At 57.6% G+C, this 23,552-nt stretch overlaps 13 protein-coding genes across 13 annotated transcripts; 5 read left to right on the top strand and 8 right to left on the bottom strand.

Moving 5' to 3' along the window:
- Window positions 1-504: 504 nt before the first annotated feature.
- Window positions 505-1,366, bottom strand: BDY17DRAFT_41242 (uncharacterized protein). Its single transcript, XM_033738360.1, has one exon. It carries the CDS (start codon window positions 1,230-1,232, stop codon window positions 627-629), a length of 606 nt encoding a protein of 201 aa, XP_033586116.1. The 5' UTR covers window positions 1,233-1,366; the 3' UTR covers window positions 505-626.
- On the bottom strand, window positions 1,325-2,659 carry BDY17DRAFT_41180 (uncharacterized protein). Its single transcript, XM_033738359.1, has 2 exons — window positions 1,423-2,659; window positions 1,325-1,338 (listed from the first exon to the last, which is right to left on the bottom strand). Exon 1 carries the CDS (start codon window positions 2,584-2,586, stop codon window positions 1,501-1,503), a length of 1,086 nt encoding a protein of 361 aa, XP_033586115.1. The 5' UTR covers window positions 2,587-2,659; the 3' UTR covers window positions 1,325-1,338; window positions 1,423-1,500.
- Window positions 2,660-2,786: 127 nt separating this feature from the next.
- BDY17DRAFT_286306 (Ribokinase-like protein) lies at window positions 2,787-4,004 on the top strand (the record flags this gene model as incomplete). Its single annotated transcript, XM_033732125.1, has 1 exon — window positions 2,787-4,004. Exon 1 carries the CDS (start codon window positions 2,955-2,957, stop codon window positions 4,002-4,004), a length of 1,050 nt encoding a protein of 349 aa, XP_033586114.1. The 5' UTR covers window positions 2,787-2,954.
- A 46-nt stretch (window positions 4,005-4,050) lies between these two features.
- On the bottom strand, window positions 4,051-6,233 carry BDY17DRAFT_41075 (uncharacterized protein). Its single transcript, XM_033738358.1, has one exon. The coding sequence runs from the start codon at window positions 5,873-5,875 to the stop codon at window positions 4,097-4,099; it is 1,779 nt and encodes a 592-aa protein (XP_033586113.1). The 5' UTR covers window positions 5,876-6,233; the 3' UTR covers window positions 4,051-4,096.
- A 1-nt stretch (window position 6,234) lies between these two features.
- Window positions 6,235-7,163, bottom strand: BDY17DRAFT_256820 (uncharacterized protein; the record flags this gene model as incomplete). The annotated part of the gene is made up of 2 exons (XM_033731632.1): window positions 6,235-6,538; window positions 6,595-7,163. The coding sequence occupies 2 exons, from the start codon at window positions 7,161-7,163 to the stop codon at window positions 6,235-6,237; spliced, it is 873 nt and encodes a 290-aa protein (XP_033586112.1).
- Window positions 7,164-7,396: 233 nt separating this feature from the next.
- BDY17DRAFT_40984 (uncharacterized protein) lies at window positions 7,397-9,720 on the top strand. The gene is made up of 8 exons (XM_033738355.1): window positions 7,397-8,013; window positions 8,070-8,174; window positions 8,229-8,468; window positions 8,520-8,666; window positions 8,726-8,837; window positions 8,890-9,019; window positions 9,075-9,296; window positions 9,345-9,720. Exons 1-8 carry the CDS (start codon window positions 7,629-7,631, stop codon window positions 9,567-9,569), a joined length of 1,566 nt encoding a protein of 521 aa, XP_033586111.1. The 5' UTR covers window positions 7,397-7,628; the 3' UTR covers window positions 9,570-9,720.
- A 1,062-nt stretch (window positions 9,721-10,782) lies between these two features.
- Window positions 10,783-11,944, bottom strand: BDY17DRAFT_327498 (uncharacterized protein; the record flags this gene model as incomplete). Its single annotated transcript, XM_033737679.1, has 3 exons — window positions 10,783-11,527; window positions 11,590-11,820; window positions 11,874-11,944. 3 exons carry the CDS (start codon window positions 11,942-11,944, stop codon window positions 10,783-10,785), a joined length of 1,047 nt encoding a protein of 348 aa, XP_033586110.1.
- A 720-nt stretch (window positions 11,945-12,664) lies between these two features.
- Window positions 12,665-13,861, top strand: BDY17DRAFT_327497 (mitochondrial carrier domain-containing protein; the record flags this gene model as incomplete). The annotated part of the gene is made up of 1 exon (XM_033737678.1): window positions 12,665-13,861. One exon carries the CDS (start codon window positions 12,665-12,667, stop codon window positions 13,859-13,861), a length of 1,197 nt encoding a protein of 398 aa, XP_033586109.1.
- Window positions 13,862-14,594: 733 nt separating this feature from the next.
- BDY17DRAFT_313340 (uncharacterized protein) lies at window positions 14,595-16,097 on the top strand (the record flags this gene model as incomplete). The annotated part of the gene is made up of 1 exon (XM_033735704.1): window positions 14,595-16,097. The coding sequence occupies one exon, from the start codon at window positions 14,595-14,597 to the stop codon at window positions 16,095-16,097; it is 1,503 nt and encodes a 500-aa protein (XP_033586108.1).
- A 330-nt stretch (window positions 16,098-16,427) lies between these two features.
- Window positions 16,428-18,938, bottom strand: BDY17DRAFT_41013 (adenylate cyclase associated N terminal-domain-containing protein). The gene is made up of 3 exons (XM_033738357.1): window positions 18,237-18,938; window positions 17,864-18,177; window positions 16,428-17,803 (listed from the first exon to the last, which is right to left on the bottom strand). Exons 1-3 carry the CDS (start codon window positions 18,669-18,671, stop codon window positions 16,759-16,761), a joined length of 1,794 nt encoding a protein of 597 aa, XP_033586107.1. The 5' UTR covers window positions 18,672-18,938; the 3' UTR covers window positions 16,428-16,758.
- Window positions 18,939-19,798, bottom strand: BDY17DRAFT_41012 (uncharacterized protein). Its single transcript, XM_033738356.1, has one exon. It carries the CDS (start codon window positions 19,696-19,698, stop codon window positions 19,207-19,209), a length of 492 nt encoding a protein of 163 aa, XP_033586106.1. The 5' UTR covers window positions 19,699-19,798; the 3' UTR covers window positions 18,939-19,206.
- A 69-nt stretch (window positions 19,799-19,867) lies between these two features.
- On the top strand, window positions 19,868-21,130 carry BDY17DRAFT_256882 (TatD family; the record flags this gene model as incomplete). The annotated part of the gene is made up of 2 exons (XM_033731637.1): window positions 19,868-20,094; window positions 20,173-21,130. The coding sequence occupies 2 exons, from the start codon at window positions 19,868-19,870 to the stop codon at window positions 21,128-21,130; spliced, it is 1,185 nt and encodes a 394-aa protein (XP_033586105.1).
- Window positions 21,131-21,331: 201 nt separating this feature from the next.
- On the bottom strand, window positions 21,332-23,405 carry BDY17DRAFT_257041 (ASST-domain-containing protein; the record flags this gene model as incomplete). The annotated part of the gene is made up of 4 exons (XM_033731654.1): window positions 21,332-21,992; window positions 22,054-22,547; window positions 22,600-23,013; window positions 23,079-23,405. The coding sequence occupies 4 exons, from the start codon at window positions 23,403-23,405 to the stop codon at window positions 21,332-21,334; spliced, it is 1,896 nt and encodes a 631-aa protein (XP_033586104.1).
- Window positions 23,406-23,552: the final 147 nt, after the last annotated feature.

Genomic DNA, 23,552 nt, shown 5'->3' with positions numbered 1-23,552 from the left:
GCATGTTCCGGACTCTGGACGGACGTAGGGGACTCTGCGGTGCACTCGAGGCCTCTAATACGGCATGCGGAACATGGTCTGCCTTCATCGCACTGCAAGAAGCCATTAGTATCGTTCCTCACCGTGAGTAAGCGAAGGATGGGCGGCATACCTTGCGGTGGGAGGATTTGCAGTGTTTGCATCGGTAGGAGCGGCGACGCTTGTCCAATGGCCCAAGGCGTCTCTTTTCAATCATCGACGGCTTCATGATCCGCCCTCGTTGACATGATCTTTGGTCATCAGGTGGCGAGGGTGCGGTCAAGTTTAAGCTTTGGCATCGAGGCTCGCGCCACGAGCTGAAGTGCTTGGCTTTCGAACGCTTCTTTTCCCCTTGCCATATCATCAATATCAACTTGAATTTCCCAGGCTACCTGCATTTCTGCAAAACGAGCGGGCGTACGATTTGGGCATGGAAGGAATGTGTGCACACGGGGTTCAAGTGAGCACTTCTGACTAGGCACAGAACCACTCATTCGCATTTTGACCGATGCCCCCATGAGCAACCAAAAACGAGAGATGGAGTGCTTCTCATGGCCATTAATATGGCTGACATTGGTGTGGCCGTATCTCTGCACTTGCACCATCCCTCAATACGTCTTGCGTTTCACTTTCTTAGCCGCCCGTTGCGCTCTCCGAGCGAGACCTCTTGACCATCCATAGAGCATCCTGCCGATATGCTTATCCTGCCGCGTAACCCCGTAATGGATCGAATTGATTGCACCGATACACATGTCGATTCCAGAGCGTCTTCTCCGCTTTCGCAGGTCCATGATGGAAGTGTTTGCCGCCGCAGTGCGATTCAGGATCTCCATGAGCTCACCAGCGCAGGTGCTGTAAGTTGTTGTCGAAAGGTCCGCATTCATCTTCGTCCGAAGCATCCGCGCCGCTGGTAAATCGGCTCTGAATGTCGTACAAACGCTGTTCAAGATCACAGACTGCTTGCCAGGCCCGTGACGGGTGTCGTCATCTTCGATCGCGTGGCAGAGTATCAGTTGGCGTATTTCCGCCGGGAGATCCAGCAATCGTGACGGCGGTGGGCGATCATAGCGTCCGGACGTCAGCCTTCTGTACTCGGCTTCCGACTCGTCGATACATTCGATCAGTCGTTGGCACGATGACAGGCCTGCTACGTCTCGCTTCGTTTTCGCTTTCTGCTTGCGTTGGCGCCTTTGGGCCCAGGTCTCATGCCGCATGTTGGTGAAGGTTGAGTCACTGTGATGTGTGGGAGTGAGAACCAGCTTTGTGTTCGAGGAATGGGTCACGCTCCGGCAAAGCTAGCTTGGGAGTGGCCAACCGCGTCTACCGTGGACGTCAGCAGCCCTGCAGGGAAGTTTGGGTTACGGGAAGAGAATGATGATGCTGTGAAATGGATTATTTGCATACTGGCGAACCAATCATGACTCATGTGAACGTGTCCTCGTGAATACGTCGAAAAGGTCGATCGGGCGTCATTGTCCCTCTTCACCGCCTTGGAGGGGGCGACCTGGAGTACTCGTCGCTGTAATCATCCCGCCGACTCCTACTAGCCCTCCTCCGGGGCGGCGATGGCGTATAGTCTCTCTCCCTCGAATCGTACCTGCTCGGCGAGCGGGTGCTGCGCCCGTGACTCCGCGCTCGGCCCTGGATGGCTTGATCTTTGTACGGCGCGCCAACAAGGGCCGCCTCTTTCTTCGACCTGCGCTTCTCGAGCTGGCCCTCCGCCACTTTCGCCCCGATTGCACCAATAACGGCTCCGCCGAACGTTTCAATCAGCCCGCCGCCCAACTCATGCCCGATGAGCCCTCCCGCTGCCCCTCCAAGCAGCTGCGCGCCAATGCCCTTCTGCCCTTCTCTGCCACCAAAGACATCGGGCCCAGGCTTGCGCTTCATGCGTGTGCTCGAGCTTGCTTCATCGTACTTGCCATCACCTCTGCGCCTCGGACGATGATCTCGGCGGTCGTCACCACGATCTCGTGAATCCGGGCGGTAATCGTAGTACCTATCATCGCTTCTGCGATCCCGACTGTCATAGCGTCTGTCGTCGCGACGGTCGTAGTCCGCCGGAGGGCGACGGTCATAACGGCCTTGTGCGTCTTCGTCCTCTCCCCTTCGCCATTCGGCTTCCGCCTTTTCATCATCGTAGGGTGTCAATTGGTTCTCGTTCGGGCCACGAGAGCCTCGGCGCGGGCGATTGCCGTGGTCGCCGACCGGCGGCTTGTCGTATCCGCTGTGATCATAGTCTGAAGGTGGGGGACCGTATCCGTCGTCATGATGCTCTTGTCGGGGCGGCGGTGGGAAGTAACTGGGATCGTAGCGAGGCTCCGCGCCTGGAGGAGGCGGCTGCGGCGGAACGTAGCCCGGTGGAATGGGACGTCCGTCACGAGGATCGTAGGCGTGGTGTAGAGGCGCCGACTGCTGCGATTTGCCAAGGTTAGGGACTCGGGGTACGCGCGCATGGTCGTGGTCATCATCTAGCGGCGGAGAGTTGGAGGGGCCGTAGCTGTCGTCCGGTGCGCCGCGATGGCCTGCAGCCGGGTCGTGATAATCTGCGTAGTCGACGTCTGACATTTCAAAGACTGGAGGCTGGTCGACCTCGCAATGCAATGCTCCTGGGCATAGGTTTGGTCAAGGTGAAATACAGAACACGAGGGAAAGTGAGAGGTTGGGCATCACATGTCGTGCCAGTCGCACGGTGACGTCGCGTGCGCAAGCTTGCAGGGAATCCCGGCCAATGGCAGCGTTGTCCAAGTGGACTAATGTGCTCTAGGCTATGAGCTTTCAATGTTTCACTTATTCGTACATCTAGTGACTCCAATACTGACACAAAGAAGCGCGACTGCACAATAAAGCGATGCCTGACTAGATGACCGTCCAACATCCTCGTTGGTCATATCTCGACGCTCAAGCCGCACTGACTTGAAGTGCCACCGTGCAAGATGACCACCAATGGCCACACCCAACCAATCGACTTTTGCACTCTCGGCATGTTCATAATCGATGAGATCCACCCCGCCCCTTCCTCTCCAGATCAGAAGCCCCACTACAACATCCCCGGCGGCGCGGGAACGTATTCAGCACTCGGAGCGCGCCTCTTCAGCCCTCCACCCACATCCTCCCGTTCAGTCGGCTGGATTGTCGACGCCGGCCCCGACTTTCCTCCAGAACTGCGAGAGACAATCCTTTCCTGGCAGACCGGCGTGCTGCTCCGTCCACGGGACCAGCCCACCACAAGCGCCTGGAATGGATACGAGGCCAATGAGCATCGCGCATTTCGCTACCTGAACGAGAAGAAGCGACTCACGGCTGAGGACTTGACGCCAGCACTATTGAGCGCACGAAGTTTCCATCTCATATGCTCTCCCATCCGATGTATAAGTCTCGTGCAGCGGATTCTCGATCGCAGGAAAGCCGAGACTGCGGTCACTGATGCGCCCATCTTCATCTGGGAGCCGGTGCCTGACCTTTGCATTCCCGACGAGCTGGAGAACACGTACGAAGCGCTGAATCATGTAGACATTGTCAGTCCGAATCACGAAGAACTGGCGTCGTTGTTTGCATACAAACAGCCCGAAACGGGAGAAGTGGACAGGGGAGCAGTGGAAGGTCAATGTCAGGATCTGCTCGCACGATGCAGCGAAAGCAGCAGACTGAATGCAGTAGTCGTGCGGGCGGGAAAGGAAGGCTGCTTTGTTGCGAGAAGGAAAACAAAGCAATGGCTACCCGCCTACCATCAGGACTCGAGCAACGTTCTTGATCCTACCGGAGGCGGTAATGGCTTCCTAGGCGGCTTCGCAGTCGGCCTCGTGCGAAATGAGGGAGACGTGATTGAAGCGGCACGCTGGGGAAGCGTGGCAGCAAGCTTCTGCATCGAACAGATTGGCTTGCCGATGTTGAACACCATCATCGCATCGGCGACGTGCGTTGACGAGGTGTGGAACGATGAAAGCGTGTCGGACCGACTGAGCGAGTACAATACACGGATATGAGGTGAATTCCATTGTGTAGAGTAGACACATGCTACGATCTTTGTGTTCTCCAAAGCGCCAAACCGCTCCAAACGCCATTTCACTCATGATATTCACATAGCCCCGACACTTCTCCGTGTCGCCCGTGCCCGCTCCTCTTCCTCCTCCATCTCGCTCTCTCCATCTCTGCTCCCGACTTCGGACCAGCTGTCGGGAGTTGCAATTCCGTCGCCCTCCTCCGAGAGCATGTCGACATCACTGTCGTCTACCACGTCTACGACTTCTATGTTGGACACCTCACTCCGTGTCTGAGATTGCGAGCGCGACGCTAGCGGTGAAACAGAAGCAAAGGTTTCCGACTCGGAATCCGTATCGAAAGCCGGTTTGGACACCGGAGTTTGGGCGCCTTGTGATACCTCGATGCGTTCGGGGGTCATTTCGTGATCCATGGTGTGAGTCGATGCGGGCGAGCCGGCGGAGGATGCGGCAGAGTAGAAAGACGCTTCCATTGCGGCCGCTAGTGGTGTTGAAGTGTCTCGCTGAGTCTCGGCAAATCCAGCAGCTTCGCGAACAGGATCGTAGGGCTTCTTCGTCGCCAAACCGTGGAACGCGGGGCGTAATGAGTTGTGAGTGGCTAGGCGTGCTTGCGTCAGTTGAGGCGTGACTCGATAGAGCTCATCCTCCGAGTCCTCCACAATAGGGCGAGGTGAGGCCATTGACAGCGGCTCCTCTTTTGGCGAATACGCTTGGTCAAAGACAATTTCCCAATGACCACGCGGAGTAGGCTGATGGAGGTGTGTAGCTTGCGTAGGAACGGAGACGTCAATCAGTGGCGGCGCTATCTCTTCGGGGTTTGCTTGTGGAGCAGCTTTCTGGGAGCCGAGTTCCTTTAGGCTCAAGGCGATAGCTTCGCGGAGGTCGGCGGCCTCCCGTCCATCTTGGGTTTCGTGCTGCTCCACGGCCTTGAGTGCCGCTTTCTGTGCTTCTGCCTCGGAGAGAGACAAGGCAATAGCAAGTTGTTCATCAAACGGCAATTCGCGGTGATCGACTTCAGCCTCCACGGGGGTCTGGATTGGTGGATTTGGAATGAAGCTGCCGGGCATGGTAGGCGTCGACGGCACTGTGTCGGCCTCGATGGCGACTTTGGGCGGAACCGGGGGCTTTGGTGTCTCGCTTCGATCGAAGGCATGCTCATCGCCAAATGGATTCGCGAGTTGAGAGGCCAACTGCCAGGCGCTTGCGGAGGAGCTTGCCTCTGAAATCGAGACTGGCTGGAGAAGTTTACTCATCTCGTCTTCAAGCTGACTCGACACATCCCCCGAAGGGACGGCAGGTAATTGCTGCTGCAACTCCTCGGCATCCATCACTGCGGCGGTGGGCCTTAGGTTGCCCTGTGAGTCGACCATTTCATCGAAAGAGGTTGGCGAAGACGGCTTGGGCGATGCATCCTGCACCTCGATATTCACCACACCCTTCTTTCTCTGTTTCATCTCGTACATCTGATGGTTTCGGGCGGCCAGGTACTCTCTGCCCTTCCTCCTCCGCTCTTCAGCCTGGTCGGCATCAGACGGGCTACGAACGGGGATCCTCCGGATGGTGCTTGGGTTCGACAGGCTACGGCCAGTCGCTACGGCGGCAGCTTCGAGACTTCCGCTCGCCTCTCTCCTCAGGCCAGCATCGTTGGCGAGAGTGTGCCCCTCGTAGGCGAAGGCCTCGGCGGTGCGTCGACTCTGTGGATCGAGTTCTTCATTCAAGGTGCGGAGGAGCTCGGCAATCTTCTGTCGTTGTTGCTCGAGCCAGGCTTGGATCTGAGGGTTCTCCAGAGCGGCAGCGCCGAGGGCGACAATGAGGCCGATCGAGAGGAGGATGCCCTTGATGGCGGCGGCAGGCATGGTGGCGAGACGCGAGGCAGCACGTGAACTGTAGGGTGGCAAGGTCACGCGAGGAGAGGCATATCACGGAGACCAAGGGTGACTGGAGCAGGTGAGGGCGAGCGACACAGACAAACAACAGTGTGTAGACGTAGACGTACGCGTAGGTGAGAAGGAGGAAGAAGCAGGAAGAGTGCAGGCTGCAGCTTGGGTGTGTCAGCGTGTCGTAGCCAAGGTCTGCCTCAAGTCGGTACCCTTCCTTGAATGCGGGGGAGATAAGATAGAGTTTGTCAGCCTGAGGCTCCTTATTTCCACGTCAGCACAAGAGCTGCGCCACCACTCTGCTCCCTTCCTTGCTCTTCTAACAAAGCCCCATTCATCTACGCCGATGCGAGGAGATAGCCTCCGTCAATCACGAGCACTGCCCCAGTGACAAACTTGTTCACAACCAAGCCGAACACAGCCTGGGCGTAATCCTGAGGCGTTCCCGCTCGGCCCAACGGGGTGCCCCAGTTCTGTCGGAAGTACTCCTTGTCTTTGTCCTTGTATTGCTCGACTGGTGTCATCTCGCTCGGGAAATATCCAGGAGCGAGCGTGTTCACGCGAATTTCGAGGCCAGAGTTCTTCAATTCCACGCCCAGCTGCTCAGTAATGCTGATCGTGCCGGCTTTGGCGGCATTGTAACTGCGTTGATCGATTAGAGCGCTGCTACAGCGTTTGAGACGAGACACGACCCTCACCTAAATTGCCCGTTCTGGCTTCCCTTGGTGATGCCCGAGATGGAGCTGATGTTGAGGATGTTCCCGGCCTCCTCGTATCCGTGATCCCGGGCGGCACACAGGAGCGGGATGAAGGCAACAGACATGAAGTAGATGCTGGCAACGTTGACCTTGTAGATCGACGTCCAGTCGTCAAAGTCCTGATAGCCGAGCATCTTCTCGCTCACTGCCTTGGGGTCGCCGTGCGGAGTCCACTTCTCGCCGTAGTTGACGGAAGTCTGACCTGCATTGTTCACCAATAGATTGATGAATTTCTCCTTCTTGCCAATCGTTTTGGCGAACTCGAGGATGGAAGCTTTGTCGGTGACATCCAACTGAATGGCAATGATGGAGCCGCCGGATTGGGCGTCCTGCGTCTCTGCGGCCTTGATCTTCTCCAGACGTCGGCCTGTAATGTACACCTTCACTCCGTTGGCTGCGAGGGCCTTGGCCGTCATCAATCCAAGCCCCGTTCCGCCGCCTGTCACAATGGCCACCCAGCCCTTGATGTTGAAGAGAGACTGCGTCGTGAAAGCATTGAGGCCGGCCATTTTGATGGATTGATTGTCGCGTTCGTTACCTGATTATGATGTTTACTTTGACAAGAGACCAGACCCGCGATGTTTAATACCTTCTCCCACCCCATAGGCAAAATCGGCAAGTGGGGGGGAGCAGTCGAACACTTTCCGGCTAAAGTCTCTCACCCTCGTCGAGGCCGGTTAAAGGCGGGCACGAGAGGACTCGAGTTGCAGGACTCTGGCAGAAGCATGTCGTAGAGCAGTGTGCAGTAGGGTCGAGCTGATCCGTCAAGGCAGTGTGAAGATGTGACTCTCGTTGCTGTGCCTCCTCAGTTATTGGCTCCCACACAGAGGTTCGGCTTCTCAAACGCCATCGATCAACCTCATCTGCCGAGGCTGCAGGTAGCCCACACGCCAGCTTCATGTCCGTTGCTCTTCCTCACATACCGTCTACTTCCGCCCGTGGCGAGCCATGGGCATTCCACAAAGATAGTCGCCATGCCCAGCAGAAAACAGCCCGTGATTATTGGCGTTGCAGATGTCAAGAATGCCTCCAAAAAGGTCGAAGATGCCATCGAGCCCTTGGAGCTTATCCTGCAAGCCATCGAAAAGGCCATCGATGACACTGGACTCATCAAGCCTGTAGCACCAGACCTACTGTCGAGCGTCGATAGTCTGGATGTCGTCCGCACCTGGACCTGGCCATATCCGGACCTGTCCGGTCTCATAGCGAAGCGATTGGCCATCAAGCCTACCCGACGATACTACACGGAACAGCACGGCGGAGATCAGCCTGCGAAGCTTTTGGATGGAGCTGCTCGCAGAGTGTCACTGGGCGAGACGAAAGTTGCCATTGTCACCGGTGGTGAAGCGCTGGCATCTTGTACGCACGCGCGCTCCCCGCTGCACATCTCCCAACATCATGCTAACAACGTGAAGTATCCGCCTGCGCGGCCGCGAAGAAGTTGCCACCTCCGGGATGGACCAAAGTCACAGAAGAAGTCAACTCCGTCTTCTCTCCCACCACTCGCCAATTGAAACCAAGTGCGTTACCTACCAACTGGACTCCACCTCGCTCCGAAGCATCTAACAATCCAGACATCGGAGCCAAACACTCCTTTGGCAATCCCATCCAAGCATATCCCATGCTTGAGAACAGTTTCCGCGCACATCGAAATCAGTCTTGGGCGGAGAATCATGCCGAGTCGGCGGAGATGTACGCCGAGTTCGCTCAGGTGGCGCAGAGAAACCCCCACGCCTGGTCTCACAGCGGCCCCGCGCATACCGCAGAGAGCATTGGGACTGTGTCGCGGGAGAATCGGATGATATGCTGGCCCTGTAAGTCGATCAAATGTCATTAGAGGATTGTTCCACTGCTTATGCGCTTAGATCCGCTCCTGATGAACGCTTTCAACACCGTCAACCTGGCGGCCGCTTGCATCATCACATCTACAGACTATGCGAGGGAACTTGGCGTCCCGTCAGATCGTTGGATCTACCCTCTTGGGGGTGCCGGCACCACCGACCAAGACAATCGTAAGCTCATGCATGCTTGGTTCCCCGCAAGCGTTCCTGTCTAATTGAGATGATTCCAGTATGGAACCGTGCCGAACTCTGGTGGAGTCCAGCGATATCACAATCTCTTGACGCATGTATCGAGGCTTCAGCAGTCGATCAGAGCGACATCGACCTCTACGACTTTTACTCGTAAGCTATCAACGATGACCATGCGAAGATAGGATATCTGACGGCTGCACAGCTGCTTTCCAATCGTTCCAAAACTAGCCGCCGCTCATCTCGGTCTGTCCACGAGTAAGGGGTCCAAGCCCATCACCCTGCTGGGCGGTCTGACGTCGTTTGGAGGGGCGGGGAATAACTATTCCATGCACGTGAGTGATTCCTTTCCCTTGAGATCCACTCCATCTCATGAACAACGCCCTGCAGGCCATCACGGAAATGACACGACAGCTCCGTGCACGCAAGGGCAGGATTGGTCTCATCCTTGCGAACGGAGGCAACGCAACATACCAATTCGCCGTTTGCCTTTCGACGAGCCCCCGACAAGATGGTCTCCCGTATCCGACGACCGCGCCTCTGCCACCAAAGATCACCAACGTCCATGTCCCGAAAGTGGTAGATCAAGCCGAGGGAGATGCAGTTGTGGAGGTTGGTAATATTGTCCAAGTTTGAGCGCAAATGGCTAATAAGCTTTAGACGTATACGGTGCAGTTCAACCGGGATGGGACTCCCCAACGAGGTATTGTCATCGGGAGACTGAGGGAGAATGGTAGCCGCTTTATTGCGAACGACGCAGATGATGCCACCCTGACACAGCTGTGCAGCCGGGAGGTAGAGCCGATTGGAAGGAGTGGGAAGGTGAAGGTCAGCGACGACGGCCGAAATGTCTTCACGTTCCATGGGGATCAGGCGAAGCTGTGAGTCTTCAGGATCCATATAATCGTTCTGATAGACAGCGTCGTGTTCGGAGCTTACCCGAGCAACGCTTACGATGACGGAATGTTTGGGCTTCCGAATATTCGAAGCAGATGATTGCTTACGCCAAACCGAGTTTCATGATGCACTACCAGGTTTCTAGGTCAAATGAGCATGTCAACAAATGCGTCGGGGCCAGCGTGCCACCATCAGCTCCCAAGTGACAAGCGTGCGTGCGAACGGCCTATGCCGAACACGAAGCATTCAGATGGAAATGTTGCGCCGATGAGACACATCCACCACCCTCTCACTGCCCTCCGTCTCCCTGATCTCGAATGGCCAGTTGACCTCTTGCACAATGAGATCGCCAACACGAGCACACACAATCCGCTCCACACCATGCTTCACGTGGGCTTCGCGGTGAAAGTCTCGTACAATCTCCTCCAAATGTTCTACAGAAAGCGTCAGCGCATCGTGCATATCGAGGAAGACCTGCATGTACTCTACCTTTGCGGTCGCCGTGCTCCAAACCACGGATCAAAGGCTCATATGTGAGCATCCATGCCAAGAAGGCATCGCTGGCTGAGCGGGGGGCATATGTACACCATCCTGCTCCTTGACCGGGTGACACGAGGATCTTGGTGGGCCGGACGGGGTGGTAGGTGACAACGTTTTCGCGGACGTAGTCGAGGTGCTCATCGTGCCGCTCAATGTTCTCGATGCGGTGTTCGAGTCGCTGCATGGTGGAATAGGTATGTGTATTGGTGTGGAGGTCGATAGATGGAGAGATGAATGTATTGCTGAGGATCGTACTGTGAGGGTGATGTTGCCAGTGGATGAAAAAAGTACAGGGAAGAAGGACAAGTTAGTATACCACCACCTGAAGGCATGAAGGTGAGAGGAGCCTATGGCGTTCCTTCTCAGCTGACACTCTCCTCGGAAATGGAAGCATTCGCGACGGCATCAGGGTGCAGGTGCAGTGAAGGAAACATGGATTCAAAAAGCAAGTGCTAGGTACCTGGGGCAACAATCCAAACAAAACCAAAGCAAGCGCCTCGCCTCTTGCCGCCGGCGGCCGCTCACGAGCTACCCAGTCGGTTGCACCGTTCAGCCTGGCAGGACCAAAAGCCTACATACAAATCATGTCAATCGTGCTCTCACCGCATTAGCCCAGCGCGCATGTATTTTCTCCCAACGCCCACCACATCCTTCCACTACCTTACTTGTTCAGCACAGCTTCGTACAGAGCCACGAGAATGCCGACATAGCTTCCAATCATCATGCCCTGGTAGCCACCAATCATGGACATGCTCACAGCAGAAATGGCCCGGCGATCGATAAGCCCGAAGTTGTAGCCTTGGCCGTAGATGATGTAGGTCAAGAGGGCCTTGGCCACGTTGAAGATGAGCGGATCGAAGCCGTGTCCGGCCGCGGTGACGGCGCGAGTGCGAGGGCGCCTGGCATCACGCGTGCTGACGTTGTAAAAGTAGCTGAACAAGAGCGGGATGAAGATGGAGGTGGAAGACCAGAGCAGCGTGTTGTACCAGAAGCCGCCCGTCACCAGCTGGAACAGATCTGGCAAGGTGATGGCGTAGCTGGGCGTGGACGTGCGGCCGAGACGGACGGAGGGGACATCAAATGCATATCTCCGGGGCAAGACGGTGTTCTGAAGTCCATAGGCCTCGAGGGCGAGAGCAGTGGCTTGGACGGCCAAGCCGGAGCTGCAGTGCTCGCGGATGGTATCGGCGATTTCGGGAATGCGCGTGTCGTTCCAGATGCTGCTCAGGCCGGAGTAGAACTTCTTCGTCGCGTCCTCGACATCGTCTGCGACATCGGCGGGGGAAGCCGGGAGCAGCTGAGAGCGCCTGCGGACTTTGTTGACGGCGGGGGTCAAGGCGTTGTTGATGGCATTGCTGGCCGCGGCCACCGCTCCGGACGGGGACAGATTCGCAACATCCTCGTCGCTAGAATTTCGGTAAGTGAGTGCGCGCAAGTGGAGAGGGCAGACTGGATGCGCGGCGCATACCCGACCTCTGGCTTGACCTTTGTCGTTCTCCTCCCCCGCGCCTTGACCACACTCTTGACTTCGCCATCGTCGCTCGTCACGGCGCCAGCGCTGCTAGATCTGGCCTTGAAGGGGGTGCGACGCGTGTCGAAGTAGGGCTGGAAGGAGGTATTGCGCGCCAGGCGCGTCGAGTTGGCCTGGAGGTACTTGTCGAGGTTGTCGATGAGGTCGTCTTTGCGCACATCGTCGTCTCTGCGCATGGTTAGTGTGGGTTGGACTGGCGCATGGCGCATGGGCAAACTGACTGCTTGAGGCCGGCCTCGGCGGACAATTCCAGCAGCGCCTGCTTCTTCTGTTTGCTGAGCCACGAAGTCATCGCGACGAGTCTGGTGTTGCGCGGCGCGTAGTCGTGTGTTTTGCGATGGGGAGGAGGGAGATGCGATGATGTGTTTGTCGGGGCGAAAGCTATGCAATCATAACGTGCTCTGCGCTGCGCCGTGACAAGGATGTCGGGATGGATGCGACGCGTGGGGAAGGTGGTGGTTGTTATGGAAAGCAGAAGTGTCAACACGCCTAGCTGCTTCGGGGCTAGCGCGGAAGATCAGCCGACCTTGGCCCGAATCAGCCGTCGATGGGGAGAGAGCGCAAAGGAAGCGTCTCTACCGAAGAGACGAGCAAGCGTGGCGTAGTTGGAGCGAGGCGGCGGAGATTGCGCTTCGAAGGGATGAAGCTGGCAATGCCTCCATCTGCGCGATCGAGCTCGTCAGCACCTAGCTTAAGGTGAGGTTGTCCCAACGTCATCGACGGGAACGGAGGTCGGAGCTTCCACCCAGTCCCTGGAATTTTTCGGCCGACTCATCGAGCCATCTCTCAACACCGCCGCTCCAAACTTGCTCATATATGTACATCTCACCTCGCCGCCTCATCCACCGGTCAACCCCCTCTTTCAAGTGCACATCAAGTGTACCGTTCGCTTGATGCTGTAACGATAACGAGAGACAACCTTCACATGACACTCGGCCAACTGGCTGAACGACTCACCCAATCTCCCCTCCAGTACATCAAAGATGGAAGCAAGGACACATCGACCGTCGCAATGGCAGACATCCAGGGACGGCAGGAAGAAGTCTTTCAGCCGGATACTGTCGCCCTCCCCGACACCCCCACCAACGACCTCGTGCCGGAGTACCGCCCGCCGTACATCCACGCCATGTTAGCAGGAGGACTTGGTGGCACGATGGGAGACATGTTGATGCACAGTCTGGACACGGTCAAGACCAGACAGCAGGGTGACCCGCACATGCCGCCCCGCTACACAACCATGGCGAACACGTATCGCACCATCTGGAGGCAGGAAGGCGTGGCACGTGGCCTTTATGGCGGCATCACACCCGCCTTCCTCGGCTCCTTCGCCGGCACGCTCCTCTTCTTTGGCGGATACGAGTACAGCAAGCGATTTATGCTCGATCACGGCGTCGCCCCCACCGTCGCCTACTTCTCCGCCGGCTTCGTGGCAGACTTGTGCCTTAGTCCGCTATATGTTCCCACGGAGGTTTTGAAGACGAGGCTTCAACTGCAGGGCAGACACAACAACCCCTTCTTCAACTCTGGCTACAACTATCGCAATACCATGGACGCTCTACGCACCATCTACCGTACCGAAGGGCTCGCCGAGTTCTTCTCGGGCTACAAGGCCACCATCTGCCGAGACTTGCCCTTCTCCGCCTTGACATTCGCCTTCTACGAACAGGAGCAGAAGCTGGCGAAACGTTGGGTGGGCCCGGGCAAGGATATTGGCTTGTCGCTTGAAATCCTGACGGGTGCAAGCGCGGGCGGGATGGCGGGAGTGCTGACATGTCCCATGGACGTGGTCAAGACGCGCATTCAGACCGAGTTGGACCCGGATGTTGCTGCCGCGACGAAGCAGAAGAAGCAGGAGAAGCGCGAGAAGAAGGCGGCGGCGCGAGCATCTGCTGGCAAGGGGGCTTCGCGGAAATTGACCGCCACCCAGCCATCTGGCCATCCGTCTCATCAGCAGAGGCAGACCATCTCCACTCTCAGCCCGAGCACCACGCTCAAACGACATGGCCAGGTGACTCTGGACACGGAGAGCGTGATCAAGGCGCTGCGCATTATATACCGCACCGAAGGCATGGCGGGTTGGTTCCGGGGCGTGGGGCCGCGGTTTGTCTGGACGGCGATGCAGAGCGGGACGATGCTGTTGGTGTACCAGAAGCTGCTCAAGTTCTTCGATGCGCATCCCGTCTTTGCGCAGGCCGCGGATGATGTATAGTCAGAGGCCACCACATAGGGGTGGAGTGAAGATAGACATCCTCAATATGATACCAGTTATTCCGGTTCACGCCATCCTGCTTCACGTGACGTTACTTACTGCGGTCGAAGGCTCACGAGGACACCGATGCCCGATTATTCAGTGGCGCTTCCAGAAGCTTCCTCTTCACGGGCACGCGACCAAAGATCTGACTATCCTCGTCGTGGCTATCTGTTATGGTGACAGTCAATTGGTCCAATTTCTTGCGACTGATACACCACGGCTGCGCATTGTCCGAAGTCAAGTCAGCGAGACTAAGGCCCTGACGGTGAAGTGAGGTCGAACTCGTCGCGTACCTCGCCGTTGTGGCGCGTGGCCGAAAGTTTGAGTGGCAACGGCGCACGGCAACGTCATCGCCCGAAATCTAGCAGTTTGGCCATCTGCGAGCTGCGCACGCGTCAAACTTACCATCTTTCGGCCCTGTCACCCTGCAAACAATGCCCCGTCGTTTGCGATAGCTCGTGCTCCTGCCGTCCCGCCCGTCTCACAAAGCACCCCGACCTCCACCGACGAAAGTGAAGGCGCCAGGAGCCGGTCAGGCAGACAAAGGCACCGCTTGCTCTGCGCTTGCCCGGCAAACCTGTTTCCGACTACAACCCTTCCTCCTCCCATCGCCGGTACATCTACTGTCGCCCATCTCCCTCCACCCTACATCCTCCCTTATCCTTCGAGCCTCACCCCCAACCTCATCACCATGAGCAACGGCCGGCCGCGCGACATCGTCTACTGTCACGAATGCGACAACGAGTGGTACAGAGACGAACATGGCCTCACTTGCCCCAGCTGTACCAGCGACTTCACGGAGATAGTGGAGTCCGCTAATGATCCTCGCGGCAGCGAACAGCATGAACCCGAAGACTCTGCGCCGGCTGGTGGCTATGGCGACTACTACGCCCCAGCGCCCGACCCCGATGAGGAGGATATAGACAATCTTCGGTGGACACAGACGGGGCCTGACACGTATCGGTTAAGGGGAACCTATCGCACCGATATCCCCATCACTCCGGGCACGAACCTACAACAGCCAGGAGCTGCGCAACCGGGTTTGATGGGAATGGTGGGCAGTGTCTTGCAAAATATGCTTGGTGGGGGCCAACAACAGCAGCAGCAACCACAACCGCAACAACCTCAGTCTCCTCAGCAACCCAGGAGTCAGTCACCGTGGGAGGAAGGCGGGCAAAGACCCGGTATCCCGCCCCACCTCGCCGCTCTCCAACGATCCCCGACCCCCGGCTCACCCCCTGGCAACGGTACTTTTGTGCGCCATGGCTCGGGGCCGGGCTTCACTTATACCATTGCAACCACGGGTACTTCCAACTTCGGCGGCGGCGGCGGCGGCGGCGGCGGCCATCTGCTCCCCCGAAATGCAAATGGTCCTCAGCCCTTCCAACCTCAGCCTGATCACATTGAACAAATGCTCGCACAGCTGTTTGCCAACATTGGCGCAGGTCCCGTGGGCCCGGATGGTCGTATGCAAGGAGCAGGCCAGATGGGCGGGCCCATCATGTTTGGCGGTCCGGGTGGTCAGGTGCGCGGCATGCCATTCGGCGACATCTTCCAACTCTTTGGCCCTCCTGGGGGAGTTGCCGGCGATGCAGTCTACAGTCAAGAAGCTCTGGACCGCGTCATCACGCAATTGATGGAGCAACACCAAGCCGGCCATGCCCCTGGCCCTGCGACGGAAGCCGCCATCAAGTCCCTGCCCATCAAAACCATCTCCAAAAGCGACCTCGGCGAGACGGGGAAAGCCGACTGCAGCATTTGCATGGACGAGGTCCCTGTCGGCGACAGCGTGACGGAGCTGCCGTGCCATCACTGGTTCCATGCAGACTGCATCCGCGCGTGGCTCAGCGAGCACGACACCTGCCCTCACTGCCGGCAGGGCATCATGCCGAAGGATGGCGACGCCAACTCTTCCCGGCCACGCCAACCCAATCAGGCGCCCAGGCACGACATGCGAAGTCCCGAGTACACCCGACCGAGTGATGTCCCCGGCGCCTATCCGTTTCCCAGGCAGAATTCAGGCCAAGCGGGTGGAGACGGAACCCAACAAAACCCATACACCGTGCCCAACAGTCCGAACATGTACCAACCGGGTAGCCCTAACGACGACAGGCGGAGGAGTAGCGGCAACGGCATGTTCAGTCGTATGCGCGATGCTTTCGGTGGTGGTGGGTCAAATGGGGGCCGAGGATGAAGATGCATCCATCTCCCTGGACCCTGCATGACGGTACGAAAGCTAGATGAGAGCAATGAGTTTGCTCACACGGGTTGGTAATTACTATAGAGACGCGGCCACGCCAGCCACCAACGACCGACGATTTCGCCAGCACCCGTACCCGAGCCTCGACCTTCCGCCGCCTCCGCCGTACCACCAGCACCTTCAGCCTGCGTGCCCGGTCGTTGAGTCGCTCAGTCCTCTCCCCCTGGCGCCGTCTCAGAGCACGCAGAGTGCAGAGGCGGCGCGAGCGGCAGCGTCGGGAAGAGCAGGAGCGCGCGCTCGTAGCTGTGCACGACAGGGTGGCCGAGTTGCAGAGGCAGTATTCGCGGTTCCGGCATTTGGAGGAGGATGGGGCGGAATCAATCTCCATTCTGGGCTTGATGAGCGGCGCCCGTCGGTCGACTTCTGAGTGCTGATCTCGCAATTGGATAATGGAGATCATCGATCTGGTCTATAGACACGATTGGCGCGTCATCGAGCGTTGGCCTACGACCCTAAGCTACGTGACACACTTCTCATTCCCCGCCACAGATGGCGGAAGCCGACCTCTGGCACCCCTTTCTTCTATCTACTCTTACATTTTAAGATCTCTCCAATCCACAGGCATGCCTTCAACGAGACCGACAACGCCCCACGCTCAGCCCGCATGCTCGACAATCTCACTAACCAACTTGCCCCCTTTCACAACCGTCCGTATCTGCTCGGGAAGCGGGTGCTCCGTAGAATCCTCCTCCTCCTTCTCCGCCGGCAACACAATGTTAATACTTGAGCACTTGCTGGTAAACACCTCGGTTGATAGACTCTCCTTGCTCAAATAGATGCTCGCGCCATCCACCTGGTCCAGCAAGACGGTGGGCGCGGCGCCGGTGATTTGCACCGCGAAGCCGGGGCATTTAATGACGTCGATGCTGCTGACAAGGGAGTCCACGAGGATCTGCGTCTTGGGGCTGTTGTCGATGGAGATGGCGTTGGCCTTGCCCTTGAGGATGATGGTCGTGTTTTTGCATTTGGTGATGAGGACGGACTGCGTGAGGGTGACTTCGATTTGGACGGGGGAGGAGGGAGAGTCGTAGTCGGAGATGAGCCATTTGTTGCCGTCCAGCTCTTTCTTTGCCTCCTTCTTGGCCGTGGCGGTGGATTTGAGCGAAGCGGAGCTGCTTTGTCGCATTGAGGCTGGCTTGGGCTTGACTTCCGGTCCCGGGCTGCGTGAGCGGTTGATTTCGGCAGACGGGGAGGCGTCGGGGACTGTGCCGCCTGCGCGTAGAGCGGGGTTCTTGTGCGTCATTTGGGACTTGTCGACCTTTTTGAGGCCGGCAGTGACGGACTCGCCCTTGTTGAGTTGTTCGAAGACGGCGCCCATGTCACTACCACCCGCTGCTGCAGTGCTGACTCCGCGAGCAGACGAGGCAGAAGAGGAAGTGACATTGTCGAACATGGGAAGAGGCGGGGGAGGTGGCGGCGGTGGAGGAGGAGGAGCGCCAGCGCTTGAAGCTCCGCCTGCTGCTGTTGTTGATGATGTCGAAGGCTTAGGGCCGGAGCCGGCCTCCTGATATGCACGCACGGCATCATCTTCACCCTTGCTATTCCAGGTCAATCCGACGGGGTATTGCTTCTTGATGTATGCTTTCAGAGCTTCGAGGAGGGCGTAGTAAGAGCGGACATATTTGACATGGGCTTGGTCGCTGTGGGGAGTGGGGGTCAGCGAGGCGATGACGGAGGTCGTGGGGTTGGTATGCACTCACCCTTCCTTGTAGGCCTTGAGAACCCGGTTGCCGTACAGTTGTGCGCCACCAATGACCTCGCCAACGAAATCCGCTGGCTTCCCATCCATGATCAACCATTGCAGAGCCTGAATGCCCTCGCCCACCATGGCTAGATGCTCTTTCATGGGGGAGGCGCGATTGCTATCCCGGATATCCCCGATGGTGCCCATGTGGTGTTGTAGATCGGTGAGGAGGTCCATGAAGGACTTGGACTGCGGATCGGGCTTCTTGGCCTTGGTACTGACGAGTAAGAAGCGGCGTTGGTCGGAGAATGCTTGTGAGACGGCTTGCGACTGTGCGAGGGATGGGTCAGCAAGTAGCGTTGATACTTTGCACGCCTTGAGTATCTCACCTGCTCTTGCACGAGGGCATCCAATCCCGCGCCTGCGGCCACGAATGCGGTAACGTGCTCTGATATCAGCTCGTCCATGGCCTGAATGCTGGGCGGAAGATCTTCTTGCTTTGTGGGGACCACGGTGGACGAGGTGGGTGCGCGCGACTGCAGGCCGGGCAAGTTGGGCTCGCTTCGAGTGCCATGCTGCAAGGTAGAGTCGCCGGTTGAGGAGGGAAGGCCATTGGCTTGGTCGAAGTTGTGTTCGGGGGCGCCGGAGGAGTTGGCAATGTCTTCTAACCGCGAGGTTGCCGCCTCAAGTCTGTAGATGAGGTGGGTCAGCGAGGAGGGGTCGTGGATGACAGTGACGGGGGAGACGAGGGTGTGCGAGGCGGAGCCGAGGGAGTCGCTGGAGGGATTGGGATGCTGGGTCATGAGGGAGCTGAGGGCGGGCATGTTTGCGATGAGATGGAGCAGAGGATGGTGACTGACCGCTTGATGAGGGTGACGAGGTTATTGACTCCCTGACCTCCGCCCGGCGCTCCATTGGCTCCCAGCGAAGACATGGTTCGGGTGGATGCGTGCGCGGCGGAAGCAAGGGGAAGGCAGCTCTGCTGGGGTCAAAGACGGGAACGGAGAGCGGTCGTAGCGGTAGGATGCTCAAACGCTCAATGCGCAGGCAGTGCGAGAAGATACATGTATGTACAGGAGATGGGAGGAGGGAAAGTGAGAGCCTGGCAGGCTGTCGTCTGGAGCTGCGACGCCATATGCCCACGCTAGCCTGAAGCTGCCTGAAGCTAACTGGATGTGACGTTGGCCCGGCCGATCGTCCACGTCCGACGCGCAGACCATCGCTCAGACGTGATGAGGTGGATGATTCTGCATCCGACGCAGAGGTACTCCAATCTATCTATGTAGTCCAGTCTACAATCCAGCTCATCCGTCGCCCATAATTTCGTGATATCGTCCGTCGTATAAAGGCATCCCTCCCTCATGAGGGAAAGGTAAAAGGTGGCCTGCGTACGAGCTCCGGGAAGGATGCTCGAGAAGTCTCGGAACTCCACCCGCCACTCGCCCTGGACCTCCGCCGTCTTCGAAGACCTCGAGGCTCGGCTCGCTCGACCAGACAGTCCTCCAATTCGAGTGGCCTCGTCAATCTTGCCCCGCTCGAAGCCTGCTCGGATCGCAACTCCGTCGGAGGATAAGGCCTTGCTCGTAGCCCTGCCGCCGGCTCGTCTTTGTGAGAAGGCCAGAAATCGTCGTATAGATTGTAGATTGTTGCCACCACCGATTGCCGTAAGATATAGAGACCGGCGAATAAGGAGATCATCAGAGCCAGGGGAATGGTGATGGTGCTCAGAAGGAGCAGTGGCACGCCGACGCAGGCGATGAAGAGGATCTCGGCCACAACATTGAGTGACGCAGTCAAAGTGTTGACGGGCCAGGTCACGACGGCCCAGCAGAGATTGGAAGATGTCATCATTCGAGTGTGGGATGTGCAGAGTGTGTGTGAGAAGCTTCCGTTTGGTGAGATACACGCTGTGCGGTGAAGCGAAGCCGATGAATCAGCGAGCCACTCATCATCGCCTCATAGGTACATCTCCTCCATCTACAATCCTTCCACATAGATCTACGAACTCCTGTCTGGCACAATGGATCCTTCCAACAGCGATGCAGACTTCCCATGGCACTTGGGTATCTTCGACGCCCATTGCCACCCCACCGACACCCTGTCCAATCTCCCGTTAATCCCCAGCATGCGCGCCAAAGTACTAACCGTCATGGCCACTCGCGCCCAAGATCAGCAGCTCGTCGCTCAAGCGGCCAACGACATGGGGGTGACGGAAGAAGATGTGGCTAGTGAGGACATGGATTGGAGGTAAGACGGCACCAACATCCAAGGTACTCCCGCCTCACAGCATCAGCCAGACTTTCAAACTGACGCTTCTCCGCCCAGGCAAAGCCACAAAATCATCCCCTCCTTCGGCTGGCACCCGTGGTTCTCACATCAAATGTTCGACGAAGCCGACTACGACGGCGCAACATCCCTCTCCCTCGACCAAAAAGTGGCTCACTATGAAAGCGTGTTAACTCCCACGCCCACCTCCCCGGACTTCCTCCGCGCTCTCCCCCAGCCACAACCCTTTGGTCACTTCGTCTCGCAAACACGCACCCACCTCCAGCAATACCCTCTCGCCCTCGTCGGCGAAGTGGGCCTCGACCGCTCCTTTCGCATCCCCGAGGCCTGGCTACCCCAAGAACTCGAGCAGCGCGATGATGCCCTCACCCCCGGTGGTCGGGAAGGTAGGAAGCTGAGTCCGTACCGGGTGAGCATGGAGCATCAAAAGAAGGTGCTGACCGCGCAACTGCACCTCGCCGGCGAAACGCAGCGCGCCGTCTCCATGCATGGCGTGCAGGCCCACGGGGTGGTCTTTGAAACCCTGGCGGCCACGTGGAAAGGACATGAACGGCATGTCCCCAGTAAAAGGGAGAAGAAGTTGCAGGAAGCTGCCGCCAAACGATCCGCCGAGCCCGCAGAGGAGAAGGTAGAAAGTCCCTCTCCTACTCCCAAGCCGTATCCACCCCGCGTATGTCTACACTCCTACTCCGGGCCGGCCGAAGCGGTGAAGCAGTACGTCGCCCCGTCAGTGCCTTGCGACGTCTTCTTCAGTTTCAGCACGACCATCAACGCCTGGTCGGACTCTGCCGAAGATGGCAAGGTGGAGGCGGCCGTCCGCGCAGTGCCTGATAATAGAGTGCTGGTGGAGAGTGACATGCACATTGCAGGCGATGAAATGGACCATCAGCTCGAACAGGCGGTACGCAAGATTTGTCAAGTTAAGCAATGGCCGCTCGAGGAGGGAGTGAAGCAGCTTCGATCAAATTGGAGGAGATTCGTATTTGGTAGGGAGTGAGACAATCTGCGCGAATGAGATCTAAGACAGTGTGCCTCCCTTGGGGCCACTTCGATTACTCTACGCTACGCTATGCTGAGCAAAACAAATCCCCACCTGCGTCACCATGGATCGCACGGGAATATCACATCATCTATCGTCTAGAGGCGCCTCCAGTACCTGCGGGCGGCAAGCCTCAATCGTACATAGGTAACGACGTCGTCACTGCAACTTTGTGACTTCCTGCACGCTCCCGGCGTCGTCTTCAATACCCTCCTCCAGCGAGAAGGGGTCATCGCCGTGCACCCGCGAATACGGCATGTCGTATCCCAGTGTCTTGCCTGACACCCGCTTCCACCACGGCTGATGCGTTCGATTCTGGGACCGCGACAGCCTCGCGAGAGCAAAAAGTCCGCCAAGGAAGAGGAGCCAGAAGACGCCGAGCGCGACAGGGTTCTGGGCCAGGTCTTGCGCCTCCGCGAGCCAGGCGCCGAACGGGCTGTCTTGTTTCCACCACTCTTCCTCCGCCTGGATGGTAGCGTTTGTAAGAGTCGTCGGCGTCAGTGTGAGGGTGATGTTCGATCTCCCCAACGAGTTGCCCCTTCGGTCCAACGCTTCGACCATGATGTATTTGGAGTAGCCTTCGTCTTCAAGCTTCGTCTCGAAATGCTTACGTGGGATGGTGGAGAGTAGTTTCTTGTGGGCTCCGCACTCATCCGTCTTGTAGAATTGCCACGCGGCCACCTCGGTGGCTCCATTCCAGCTGACATGCATGATGGTCTTGACTTGCTCGCCATCGAGCTCGGTGATCGAGTGGACATCCGGTGGATCGTGGGGGAGCCCGACGAATGGGAACTTGTAGCTGCGGTAGGACTTCAGCCACCTGTGGATCTCAATTAGCATGAGTTCTTGTACATAAGGATGTCTGCTAAGACTAAACGCACTCTTGCTTCACCTGCGCTTCCATGATGACCCGGCCATCAGGGGCATGTTCGCTGTGCAGGCAGGATTCCACCCAGCAGTTGAACACGTTGCCGTTCGGCAAGACTTGCGTTGCTCCTCGACCCAGAATGTAGTTCCCCGGGCCATGAGGATGGGGGTATTCGGCGATCAGTGTCGCCTTCATCGGCTGCTCGTTGGGCTGTATTGCGAAGACCAAGCCACGGGAATACGGCGCGAGATGATCAATCCGATCCTCCGCACTCGCATTGTCGAAGAGGGAGATGATGGTGTGAGTCTCATTCTGTTCGAGAATTCGAGCGTGGTGTTGTCTGGTGAAGGAGAAGTCGGCCTGGAAATCGTTCTTGACACCGCCGAGACGCCAGACGATGCTACCATTTGGAGCGATCTTGTATAGAGCATCGGTGTATCGACCGGATAGGAGGTAGCTGCCGTCTGCAAACTTGTCGAGGGAGTTGGCGTGCAGGAAATCCCAGCCCTGTTGGCAAAATGTCAGTCTCCAGACACGGGGAGGATGTGGATTCACTTACGGCGTTACACCTCCAATCGACATTGCGAGCCTCAAAGGTACTCTCGGCAATGTCAATGTGCTCCGAGGCCATCCATTCAAACACGATCGAGTTGTTGGTCAAGTCATACTCGCGAAAGCCGTTGTCTTGGATGCGACACGCCCCGTCGAAGCCCAGTGCGCTTGAGCGCGCCTTGGAAAGTGAATCCCATTTGTCGAAGAAGTAGAGCGCTCGCGTACCCGAGTCGACAAACTGCAGCTCGTGCATGTTGTCGTGCTCGTACCTCCGTTCCACGGTGGGGAACTTTTTGACAATGTTGAAATGGTTGTCGAGGACCAAGGCTGCTTGATCATGGGGGTAGAGCCAGGTGAGCATCTCCTGGCCCAGGACATTGCTAATGCGAAAGTCGAACGAGTCGTACTTCTGACTTAGGTACTGCAGGCGCGGCGATCGTGTCAGCGGCAGGGGGGCCAAGTGCTGGGACGATGGGGCGAACGTACTGAGCCGCTCCATACGAGCTCTCCATTGGCATCAAAGATGTGAGGAGCGTTCCACAGGCCGCCTTTGCTTCGCCATTGATCGAGGTAGTCGTATGTCTCGACGAACCAGTAGCCCGGGCTGACGAGGTCGGGCTCGTAGACGGTGACGTTCCATCTCGGCGCTTCAATGTCGGGACGCTGTGCGAAGGCGTCAGTGAGCAAGAGGGAGACAGTAGAGAGGGGGTGTGGTCGACTTACAGTGATGAACTTGTAGCTGTCGACCAATACGTGTTCATCGGGAGCCTGCGCAGTGACCGTATAGGCATACGACAGAGCGAATAGCAGCATGCAAAATGTTCCGCTTCGCATCCTGCTCCTCCTATACGCGAGACAGCCTTGCGTGCGCATGGCCGTGCATAATCCCACGGCACTTCAACGACACACGCACACACGTGCACTGAACTTGGCGACTGTCGTGAACTCGCAGCCTGACGA

The sequence above is a fragment of the Neohortaea acidophila genome (assembly GCF_010093505.1).
Source record: "Neohortaea acidophila strain CBS 113389 unplaced genomic scaffold BDY17scaffold_11, whole genome shotgun sequence".
NCBI classification, from domain to species: domain Eukaryota; kingdom Fungi; phylum Ascomycota; class Dothideomycetes; order Mycosphaerellales; family Teratosphaeriaceae; genus Neohortaea; species Neohortaea acidophila.
Note: the sequence above shows the minus strand (reverse complement) of the source record. Positions and strands in the feature narration are given on the sequence as shown.